The sequence below is a fragment of the Lepidochelys olivacea genome (assembly GCF_965140295.1).
Source record: "Lepidochelys olivacea isolate rLepOli2 genome assembly, chromosome: 15".
NCBI classification, from domain to species: domain Eukaryota; kingdom Metazoa; phylum Chordata; order Testudines; family Cheloniidae; genus Lepidochelys; species Lepidochelys olivacea.
Genome location: NC_140425.1, coordinates 10,082,581 through 10,094,965, shown reverse-complemented (window position 1 = coordinate 10,094,965; position 12,385 = coordinate 10,082,581). Strand labels below are relative to the sequence as shown.

The window sequence follows — 12,385 nt, the reverse complement described above, 5'->3', positions numbered from 1 at the left end:
GATGTGACCCCCTAGGAGGGCATGGAAGAACGTTCAGGGGGACGTGGCTTGGGCCCGGGCCAGCCCCCATAGGGCTCCGCTCCTAGCCCCGGCTGCCCCTCCCAGTCCCAGCTGCTAGCCCTGCACCTGGGGCTCTGCGCCTGGAGTCCCAGCTGCCAGCCTCAGCTCTGCTCCCAGACCCCGCCCCCAACTTTGGCCCCAGCCTCAGCCCCCTTATCCCTGTCCACATCCCCAACTCCCAGAGCCACAGCCCTGCTCTTGTCCCAGCTTGGGTGGGAGGCAGGGCGTATAGGGGTAAGGGGGGGTGTGAGGCCAAATGTTTGGGGACCACTGTTCTAATTTGTTAGAGAGCACTGCATGCTTCCTACATTGAGCTTTAAGAGCCTCAGTCTGTGGATTCTATAGGGAGATAGTGTGCATCTGTTGTGAGCAGAGAAAAGCAGGTAATTCAGGGAACTGTTCTTACTTTAGTGAGCTAGGAAAATTCCTGAAGAAACCTGCCATTGTGGAAAGAAAGAGTGTCTTGTTGAGAGAGACCCATTGTTTCGGCCATGCACATTGGTCAAAACAGTAATTATTATATTGTTAGAAATGTAAATATTGGTAGCAACTAACAATATTGTATATTAGACAATAAATATCATTTGCTTTTAAATTCATGAGTGATACGTCATCATAAGTTTCAGAACCATAATTCATAATAACATGAGTCATGTGAAGGAAAACTGATGCATTAGTAAATTGTCATCACTATTTATTTGTATTCCATTAGTGTTCACACTGTGATAAGCACATTCCAAACATGTGGGAAGGCACAGTCCCTACCCTGAAGAATTTACAGTTTAATGAGAGAAGTAATATAAAAAGGAAGTGGGAGAGGGATATAATCATATAACGTTTTCTGTAAATATCAGCTATCTCTGACTCTGACTTTCTATGAAGTTAGTCTTATAAGCATTATGGTACAAGAGGGGCTTCAAGAAGAGGATGGTGGATCAGTTCAGGGAGTGTAGAAGCAGTTAAATACAGAATCAAGACTGGCATTACTGGTGACACAAAGGAGGTAGATTGTGATATGTAGAGACCGAAGCAGGTAAATTGGAAGGGGCAGAGCTGTGGAGAGCTTTGAAGGTGAATGCTAAGAACTTGAATTGAATTTAATGTCTTACGAATTTACTGAATTAACATTTAAATTGTAATAAGTAATTGATGTTTTAATTATTTTGTAGATGCCTGATGGATAAAAACTTCATAAGGATTGGAAAATGGTTCATCAGGCCTTATGAGACGGACGAGAAGCCTGTTAACAAAAGGTAAGGGAATGCCTTATAGCAAGTACTATGAGGTCTCTGGAATAACGTCAGTGTTATTGTTCAAGTTCCGATAGTTTGCTCATTTTCTTTAGGTTGTGGTTCCTTCCCTTTGCTCTGCCCGCAATCTCTTTTTTTGGTAAAAGAAGCTTTTTTTTCTTTCAAGTAGCTGCAGTAATGCATGGCAATATTTTAATAGATTTTGAGGTCATGTTAGTTCTGCTAATTTGGGCTGGAAGGTGATGTTTATATAATCTTTCATTTCCACAGATTTTCTCTGTAACAGGCTCTGAATTTTGTTGCCTGTTATAAAGTAGATTTTAGATAGCCATGAACAGGTATTGTTTCCAAAGATTTACTCTAATCCCAAATTTACAGTGATGAAGTAAGGTATAGATTTTTAAGTGTATCTGCTTTGAAGAATTGTAGCTTTTGTAACTACTTCAAGATTTGATTTCCACATGGTTTTCATGCAAAAGCCAATTGGCAAGGCTTTACCAGAAATGTATGATTAATTTGTTGCACATGATATATTTGTTTTGTTAGTTTGTTCAAGGTATTTTACCCTCTTACAGTATTGCTTTGCAACCAGTGATCTTTTACATTCTGATTACAGCATATTATTGCAGCTGGATGTTTTTGCAAAGGACAGTATGTTAACAAGGTAGTTTAAAACAATAGTGTTTTGTACCATCTTGTAAGATTAGCACAATAATTAAAAATATATTTATCTACTTTCCTAAAATGAAAACATTTTGTTGTTGTTGTGGCTTGTGAATTTCTGTCTGAACAGAGAGAAGCACAGTATTTGGATTCAGAGTAACAGCCCTGTTAGTCTGTATTCGCAAAAAGAAAAGGAGTACTTGTGGCACCTTAGAGACTAACCAATTTATTTGAGCATAAACTTTTGTGAGCTACAGCTCACTTCATCGGATGCATCAGTATGAATCTGATGAAGTGAGCTGTAGCTCACAAAAGCTTATGCTCAAATAAATTGGTTAGTCTCTAAGGTGCCACAAGTACTCCTTTTCTTTCTCCTTACAATGTGTATGATAATCAAGGTGGGCCATTTCCAGCACAAATCCAGGTTTTAACAAGAACATCTGGGGGAGGGGGGAGTAGGAAAAAACAAGGGGAAATAGGTTACCTTGCATAATGATTTAGCCACTCCCAGTCTCTATTCAAGCCTAAGTTAATTGTATCCAATTTACAAATGAATTCCAATTCAACAGTTTCTCGCTGGAGTCTGGATTTGAAGTTTTTTTGTTGTAATATCACAACTTTCATGTCTGTAATCGCGTGACCAGAAAGATTGAAGTGTTCTCCGGCTGGTTTATGAATGTTATAATTCTTGACATCTGATTTGTGTCCATTTATTCTTTTATGTAGAGACTGTCCAGTTTGACCAATGTACATGGCAGAGGGGCATTGCTGGCACATGATGGCATATATCACATTGATGGATGTGCAGGTGAACGAGCCTCTGATAGTGTGGCTGATGTTATTAGGCCCTATGATGGTGTCCCCTGAATAGATATGTGGGCACAGTTGGCAACGGGCTTTGTTGCAAGGATAGGTTCCTGAGGTTGATAGTGGGTCCCATCCCACCATCAACCTCAGCTTGGTCCAGTCCACACAAGAGATTCCACTTCCTGGACACTGCAGTGCTAATAAACGATGGTCACATAAACACCACCCTATATCGGAAACCTACTGACCGCTATTCCTACCTACATGCCTCCAGCTTTCACCCAGACCACACCACACAATCCATCGTCTACAACCAAGCTCTGCGATACAACCACATTTGCTCCAACCCCTCAGACAGAGACAAACACCTACAAGATCTCTATCAAGCATTCTTACAACTATAATACCAGAGCCAGAAGAGTTCCCAGAAGTCACCTACTACAGGACAGGCCTAACAAAGAAAATAACAGAACGCCACTAGCCGTCACCTTCAGCCCCCAACTAAAACCCCTCCAACACATTATTAAGGATCTACAACCTATCCTGAAGGATGACCCAACACTCTCACAAATGTTGGGAGACAGGCCAGTCCTTGCCTACAGACAGCCCCCCAACCTGAAGCAAATACTCAACAGCAACCACATACCACACAACAGAACCAGTAACCCAGGAACCTATCCTTGCAACAAAGCCTGTTGCCAACTGTGCCCACATGTCTATTCAGGGGACACCATCACAGGGCATCATAATATAATAACATCAGCCATAATAACATCAGCCACACTATCAGAGGCTCGTTCACCTGCACATCCACCAATGTGATATATGCCATCATGTGCCAGCAATGCCCCTCTGCCATGTACATTGGTCAAACTGGACAGTCTCTACGTAAAAGAATAAATGGACACAAATCAGATGTCAAGAATTATAACATTCATAAACCAGCCGGAGGACACCTCAATCTCTCTGGTCACGTGATTACAGACATGAAAGTTGCAATATCACAACAAAAAAACTTCAAATCCAGACTCCAGCAAGAAACTGTTGAATTGGAATTCATTTGCAAATTGGATACAATTAACTTAGGCTTGAATAGAGACTGGGAGTGGCTAAGTCATTATGCAAGGTAACCTATTTCCCCTTGTTTTTTCCTAACACACCCCCCCACTTCCCCCCCCCCCCCCCAGATGTTCTTGTTAAACCCTGGATTTGTGCTGGAAATGGCCCACCTTGATTATCATATACATTGTAAGGAGAGTGGTCACTTTAGATAAGCTATTACCAGCAGGAGAGTGGGGTGGGAGGAGGTATTTTTTCATGCTTTATGTGTATAAAAAGATCTTCTACACTTTCCACAGTATGGATCCGATGAAGTGAGCTGTAGCTCACGAAAGTTTATGCTCAAATCAATTGGTTAGTCTCTAAGGTGCCACAAGTACTCCTTTACTTTTTGAGAAGAAAGTTTGCAGACGTTGTGTCCCTTTTGTTTTTCCCATAACGTATTTCTTTCTGTCTGAAAAAAACTCATAAATATTGCATCCAACATGGGGTATTCTATATTAGACCTTGTCTTGACAAGGAGGAATAGATCACAGAACTAAAAATTTATGGTAGCTTAGAAACAAGGGATCATGACTTGATCACATTTATAATGTCCAAACAGAATTAAGTCCAGATCATACTTGGTGCTTTAAAAGGGTCAGTTTCACAAAGCTGAAAACAATTATGAGCCAAATCAGCTGGGATAAAGAATTAAATCATAAAATGTGAATGGTAATTGGGAATTGTTTAAGTGCACTTTACTATACCCCCCAAAAGCCAAAATCAAGGAGGAAGTTGGTTAAAAACTGATGCGATTTAACAAATGTAAGGAAGGGGAAGTTGGTAATGATGAATATAAATCAGAAGCTAGGAACTGTAGAAAATTGATAAGGGAAGCAGAGGGACCCAAGGAAAAATCTGTTGCTGGCTGAGTTAAGGACAGTAAGACGGTTTTAAAGAATATTAGGAGCAAAAAGAGTCTTAACAGTAGTATTGGTCCATTACTAGATGTAAACGGTGGAATTATCAATAATAATGCAGAAAAGGCACATACAGGCAAATAAATATTTTTGTTCTGTTTTTTGGGGAAAAAACAGATGATGTAGTCATATCATATGATAACACTTTTTCCATTCCAGTAGTATCTCAGGTATTAAACAGCAGAACATTAGCTATTAAAGTTAAACATTTTAAAATCAGCAGGTCTGTATAACTTGCATACAAGAGTTTTAAAAAAGCTGATAAAGGAGCTTGCTGGACCATTAATGTTGATTGTCAATAAGTCTTGGAACACTGGGGAAGTTCCAGAAGTCTGGAAGAAGGGGGACAAAGAGGACCCAGGGAATTATAAACCAGTCAATACCTGGAAAGATACTGGAACAAATTATTAAACAATCATTTTGTAAGTACCTAGAGGATAATAAGAGTTATAAGGAATAGCTTACATGGATTTGTCAAGAACAAATCATGCCAAACCAACCTAATTTCCTTTGGGATGATTACTGGCCTCGTGGTTAATGGGGAAGCAGTAGACATGATATAGCTTGATTTTAGTAAGGCTTCTTACACAGCTGCACATGACATTCTCATAAGCAAACTAGGGAAATGTGGTCTAGATGTAATTACTGTAAGGTGGGTGCACAACTGGTTGAAAGACTGTATTGAAAAAGAAGTTATCAATGGTTCGCTGTCACACTAGGAGGGTATATCTAGTGGGATCCTTCAGGGATCACTCTGGGACTGGTACTATAAAATATTTTCATTAATGACTTGGATAATGAAGTGGAGAATATGCTTATAAAATTAAGGATGACACCATGCTGGGAAGGGTTCCAAGCACTTTGGAGGACAGTATTAGAATTCAAAATGACCTTGACAATTTGGAGACTTGGTCTGAAATCAACAAGATGAAATTCAGTAAACATAAGTGCCAAATATTGCACTTAGGAAAGAAAAATCAAATGCACAACTACAAAACGAGAAATAAATGGCTGAGCAGCAGTACTACTAAAAAGACATGGAGGTTATAGCAGGATCACAAACTGAATATGACTCAACAATATGATGCTGTTGCAAACAAGTGTAATATTCTGGGATGTATTAATAGGAGTGTTGTATGTAAAACACAGGGGGTAATTCTCCCACTCTACTCGGCATGTGTGAGACCTCAACTGGAGTACTGTGTCCAGTTCTGGGCACAGTAGAAAATCTGACGTATGAGGAAAGGTTAAAAAAACTGGGCATGTTTAGTTTTGAGAAAAGAGGACTTATGAGGGTAACAGTCTTCAGATATGTTAAGGGCTGTTATAAAGAGGACTATGATCAATTGTTCTCCATGTTCACTTAAGGTATGACAAAAAGTAATGTGTTTAGTCTGCAGCAAGGGAGATTTAGGTTAGATATTAGGCAAAACTTTCTAACTCTAAGGGTAGATAAGTTCAGGAATAGGCTTCCAAAGGAGATTGTGGAATCCCTATAGTAGGTTTTTAAGAACCCGTTGAATAAACAACTGTTAGGGATGGTCAGGGTTTAAGTTTAGGTTTTTACAAGGAGGCTGGACTTGGTGACTTTTCGAGGTCCTTTCCTGCCGTACGTATATATGTTTCTATAAAAAAAGCGAATGCTATGCTAATATTTTAAAAGGGTAAATGGGATGGCGTGGGTAACCATAGGCCTGTCAGTCGGACATCGATCCTGGGTAAGATAATGGAGTGGCTGATATGGGACTCAATTAATAAAGAATTAAAGGATGGTAATATAATTAATGCCAATCAACATGGGTTTCTGGAAATAGATCCTGTCAAACCAACTTGATATCTTTTTTTGATGAGATTACAAATTTGGTTGATAAAGGTAATAGTGTTGAATTAACATACTTAGCCTTCAGTAAGGCATTTGGCTTGGTACCATGTGACTTTTTGATTAAAAAACTAGAATGATATAAAATTAACATAGCACACATTAAATGGATTAAAATCTGGCTAATTGATTGGTCTCAAAATTTAATTGTAAATGGGGAATAATTATTGAGTGGGTGTGTTTCTAGTGGGGCCCTTAAGGGATTGGTTCTTGCCCCTATACTATTTATTATTTTTCTGAATTACCTTGAAGAAAATATAAAATCACCACTGATAAAGTCTGCAGATAACACAAAACTTGGGGGGAGTATTAAATAATGAAGAGGACAGGTCACTGATTTAGAGTGATCTGGATCACTTGGTTAACTGTGTGCAAGCAAATAATGCGCCTTTGAAAATGACTACATGTAAATATATACATCTAGGAACAAATAATGTAGGCCATACTTACACAATGGGGGTCTCTATCTTGGGACACCTTGACTCTAAAAAGGTTTGGGGGTTATGGTGAATAATCATCAGAACGTGAGCTCCCTATGTGACACTGTGGCCAAAAGAGCTGATGTGCTCCTTGATGCATAAACGGGGGAATCTCAAGTAGGAATGGAGAGGTTATTTTAGCTCTGATTTTGGTGCTGGTACAACCGCTGCTGGAGTACAATATCTAGTTCTGATGTCCACTATTCAAGAAAGATGTTGATAAATTGGAAAGGGTTCAGAAAAGAGCCATGAAAATGATTAAAGGATTAGAAAACCTGCCTTACAGCGATAGCCTCAAGAAGCTCAATCTATTTAGCTTAACAAAGAGAAGGTTAACGGTTGACTTCATTACAGTCTATAAGTACCTACATGGGGAATAAGTATTTAATAATGTGCTCTTTAATCTATCAGAGGAAGGTATATGGGAAACCAATGGCTGGAAGTTGAGGCTGGGCAAATTTAGACTGGAAATCAGGCTTCAATTTTAAACAGTGAGAGTAATTGACGATTGGAACAATTTACCAAGGACTGTGGTGGATTCTCCATCACTGGCAATTTTTAAATCAAGACTGGATGTTTTTCTCAAAGATACCCTAGGAATTATGTTGGGGAGGTTCTATGGCCTCTGCACTGCCTCCTCCTGCAGATGCCACCCTCACAGCTCCCATTGGCTGTAGGTAAGGAGCCTGTCGGCCCCGTGCCAACCAAACTTTTAATGGATATCAGAAATGCCGGTTTCTAGAGCTTTCCAGTTGGTAAAGTGCTGGATAACACAGCTTTTACTGTATATTGATTTCAGTTACAACACAGAATACAAAGTGTACAGTGTTCACTTTATATAATTATTTTCGGTTACAAATATTTGCACTGCACAAAAGATAAACAAATGAAATAGTATTTTTCAATTCATCTCCTACAAGTACTGTAGTACAATCTATTGTGAAAGTGCAATTTACAAACATAGAATTACTTGTTTTTTACATAACTGCACTCCAAAACTATGTAAAACTTTAGAGCCTATAAATCCACATTTATAAATTGCATTTTCACAATAAGGAGATTGCACTACAGTACTTGTATGAGGTGAATTGAAAAATACTATTTCTTTTGTTTATCTTTTTTACAGTCAAATATTTGTTATAAAAATAATATAAAGTGAGCACTGTACACTTTTTATTCTGTGTTGTAATTGAAATTATAATAAACTAATGTAATACTAACTTAAATGTAACAGTATGATGAAAACTACAATTAATCACATTTTTTTTAATTGAGTTAATTTGTTTTGAGTTAATTGCTTGAGTTAACTGTGATTAATTGACAGCCCTAATTTTCTCTAGTGAGAATTTCTGAAAAGGGAGCAAAAGGGAGAGTGTGTAACACAGCCTGGTGGATACTGTATTGAAGAGGGCCCAAGGTTAAATATTTTATTGTCCCATTCTGGGCAGTCATAGAAGTATTGTCTGAGGTCAGAAGATAGTAGAGAAGATAGAGAAACTGAAAGAGATGGGGAAAAATCTGTAGACTAATTGGTTCTTCTGTTTGTCATTTATGAAGAAAGGAGTATTTAATCAATTACAAATACCGTTCAGAGATGTAGAAGGCCAGTCAGTGGATCAGAATTTCTGTTTCTTCATATATAGGGGCCACCATTGAAAAGTCAGTTTTTAATCAGATTATCACTCCACAGTACTTGAGATAGCACAGTTATTTCCTAGTTCAAGTATAGGGAAATATTTTGATAGCTCAGGTACCACAGGTTGGCAACTGTTGGCAAATATTGACTTTTTAAAAATGGCCAATGTGAAATGTGAGACAGAAACTGCAAAAAACTGTTGACATTTCCTTGTACAAAAAGAGCGAACAAAAATGATTATCCACTTAAAATTGCATTGAATTTTGAAAGTTTGTTAAAAGTACAACTATGTGAAAGAGCTAAATCTTCAGTATTGCAGGAACATGTCTTCGTGGACATGATCTGGATTTTTACGTTTGTCTAATGCAGGCCAATTATGGGTAAAAGGACTGGGCGGAGGGGAAAAATTAATGTAATTTTAAAATCAGTCATTTTAAATCTGAAGAAATGTTTATTTTAATCCCTGCCATTCCTGGATCGTGAAAACAAATGTGACAGAAATATCCTGTAATACTGAGAGAGAATCAGAATGTTTAAATCATGGATTTTTTTTCTTCACAAAATTATGGTTCTGTATTTAGGTTTAGAAGGAGACTATGTTCCCAGCCAGATGTTTTGTTAACTTTGAGGTTTGGGATTCTGAAAAGCTAGGTCCCTCTTGAGGCTTATTTTCAACAAATTTAGCTGCCACTCTGAATGGCTGCTACAGTACCCAGCATAGGCTTACTCTGTGGTTTTAACTTCGTAAACTCTAATGGGCTAAAGGTGAAGGGCTCTTTTTTTAAAATTCCCTTTTTTACTACCCTTTAGACAGCTCCCTGGAAATTAATTATATAACTTCCCTATTTACTTTGATCTTCTAACTATTCAGGACTCCTAACCAGCATAATGCTGTAGTAATAATTTGAATCCATGCTCTGCTCCGTGACCTTAATACTAGAAGATGTCTGAGGGGACCCCAGATTGAAGTCTCAGCACAGTTGCAGGTCTGTGTACACCAAGTAGCAGAATCAGAGTCTATACAGTTATAAGTTCAAAAGTCTGTTCTCCCCCAACAGAATATAAATGGAAAGAGAACTAGAATATGTAACGTGCTGTTTGATCAAGTTGTTCTGTTTACTGTGATCTTGTGTCATTTTGTAATTCTAGATGGCTTAGAAAACTGTGAGACAGTAGAAAAAAACAAAGAAAAAATAAAAACCAAATTGGTTTTATAATGTCTAATGCATGCTGTTAAGGTTTGTTTTTTATTTAAAATGTTTTGTTTTTTAATTACTGTCACCGTGATTAATTTAATTTGGAATTTGAACATTGGCATTTACTTAAAATACCAATTTTTCATGTAAAGCCACACTTTCAGATAGTTTAGACCCAAGACTTGGCCTTCCTTAAAACTCATTTTGAACTGAAAGGGAACATGCTTTGGATAATACATATTATTTATTGAACTATAAAGTTTATGTTGAGAGCAATAATCTACAGTTCCATTAGAAATACAGAAAAAATGTAATTGTTTGCCAAATAGACAAAGACAAAATTGACAACAGTAAGAAGTTATTATTTGCAGACATTGAGCATTATAAACAGTGATGACAGTTAACTCAAACCTGTTTTATTTGAATAGTGTATTTTTAAAAAATGATTTAGACTAGCAGTTTTATGTGAATGTACGTTGTCTTAATTTTAAAAAATCCTATAAACAGAACCCTATTTTTAAATTGTCAGCTTCGTGATTGAAATTATCAGTGTTATATGTCTTCTGCTCTTCCTTGTGTCCCCGGATAGCTAAAGGTTTATATTTATTCAGGCCTCAGCAATTCTCCTATTTCAGTGCTTATTCTGTATATAGTTTGCTTTGCTTGAAAGCCTACACTATACCCAAGAGAATACAGTTTGTTCTCTGCACTATTGGATCATGAATTGCAACTCTTGTAGCAGAAGCAGCAGCAACACATTTTGTGATCTTATGTCACATTGAAAGAGGAAGGACTTTCCGACTGGTTGCACATAATAGGCGGGGAAGCCTGAAGGGAAGTGTTTCAGGCACTGCTGAGCAGATTCATTCCTCTGGAATATTGGATAATGTGGCTAGAAGAATGCAGTCAGCATTTAATATTTTGACATAAGAAATAAAACAAAATATAAGTGACATCAGACTTTGACATCAGCAAAAGCGGATGTCGTAGATATTGACATATTTACTGTGGTGAAAGGAAGTTCTCTTCAGATTATTTGGAAATACTCTTTATTAGTTAATAGGTATTTTCCCCCACAATCTTTTAACAATTTCAGATCCAGCTAATCAATAGTCTTTGGTTGCTCTGTTCACATTAAGTCTCAGAAATCTCTGTATAGAACTCCAGTTGAAGTAGATAGGATTTTTGTGCAAAAAATCATGATGGAATATGGATGCAAATATTTAAATTTGTAATATTAATATTTTTTCTGATTTAAATGGTTGATTAAATCCAAAAAGATTTGCTTTCTGAAAAGTATCTTTTCTTGTTAGTTAAATGAAAAATGGTTGTTTCAAAAATATTAACATAGCAAAGAAACCCTACTATAGTACTTCCATTTATTTAAAAAACAAAAAGAAAGAACAAACCAACCCCAAACCCCCAAGACCTATCCAGGTGCATTTGATGTATTAAACTTAAACAAAGCTTGGATATGGTATCAATACTAGTAACATAAACATCCGTATAGACTTATCTTCAAAAGATAATCATCATATCTATCTTTTATATAGCATTTTCATTAGTATACTTTCAGATACCTATACTGCCATGTCGACATCTGAGTGAGTAGGACTGATCTTTTGTGCTCAGCTGTTGCTACAATGACCCCTAGGATCCCTTTTCCCTTGTTTGATCTACACAGGTTACTGTGATTTATTGAATGGCCTGCAACAACTGAAGCAAGTGAAATTATGTTGGAGTAACCAGTAATGACTCTCATTGAGGTCCTAGAAATGTTGGAAATACTTTGTGCCACAGCCTGTGACTAGATCTGGATTCTGACTGACTGGTGAAGGCTGGTGGGAGAGAGGGGGAAGAACTAAATCTACTGTTGGCAGAAATTGTCAGTGCCTGCCTCACATGGTGCTTTCATCTGTAAAGGAAGCTATTTTGACGCCATTGCTTAAAATATTATTATTATTTATTAGTTGGTCAGATTGAGAACATCTATCACCTAGTCTTTTATCTTCCATTTTTGGTTAAGAGTGTTGAGAAGATTATGGGAAGACAACTCCAATAGTATCAAGATGCCTCAGATCTCCTTTATCCTTGCCAACCTGGCTACAGATCTGAGTACAGCACAGAGACTGCACCTGTTGCTTTTGTAGAAGATCTTCTCCTGCTGATCAAGTGTCTGGTGATATTGTTGAATCTATCAACGGCCTTTAATACCATTGGGCACAGGGTGATGAGTCTGTTGTTAACCTTAGCAAAAGTATAAGAGTACTTCCATTCAATGGGTTTGATCCTGTCTTTCAAAGAGGTCTGAAGTAGTGCTGGGCAGAAAACAAAAGTTCAGTTTTGTGCAAAATTTCAAAGTTTTAACATTTGTTTTTATTCCACATCTAGAAC

At 37.6% G+C, this 12,385-nt stretch overlaps 1 protein-coding gene across 2 annotated transcripts in view; it reads left to right on the top strand.

The window, feature by feature from the left end:
• The window catches only part of MED13L (mediator complex subunit 13L), a 462,169-nt gene that overhangs the window by 230,783 nt on the left and 219,001 nt on the right, over positions 1-12,385 (top strand). For both annotated transcript variants that reach the window (XM_084649484.1, XM_084649483.1), the window contains exon 4: positions 1,230-1,313. In XM_084649484.1, coding sequence (XP_084505610.1) covers positions 1,230-1,313 — 84 coding nt within the window. The remainder of the gene's footprint in view (positions 1-1,229; positions 1,314-12,385) is intronic.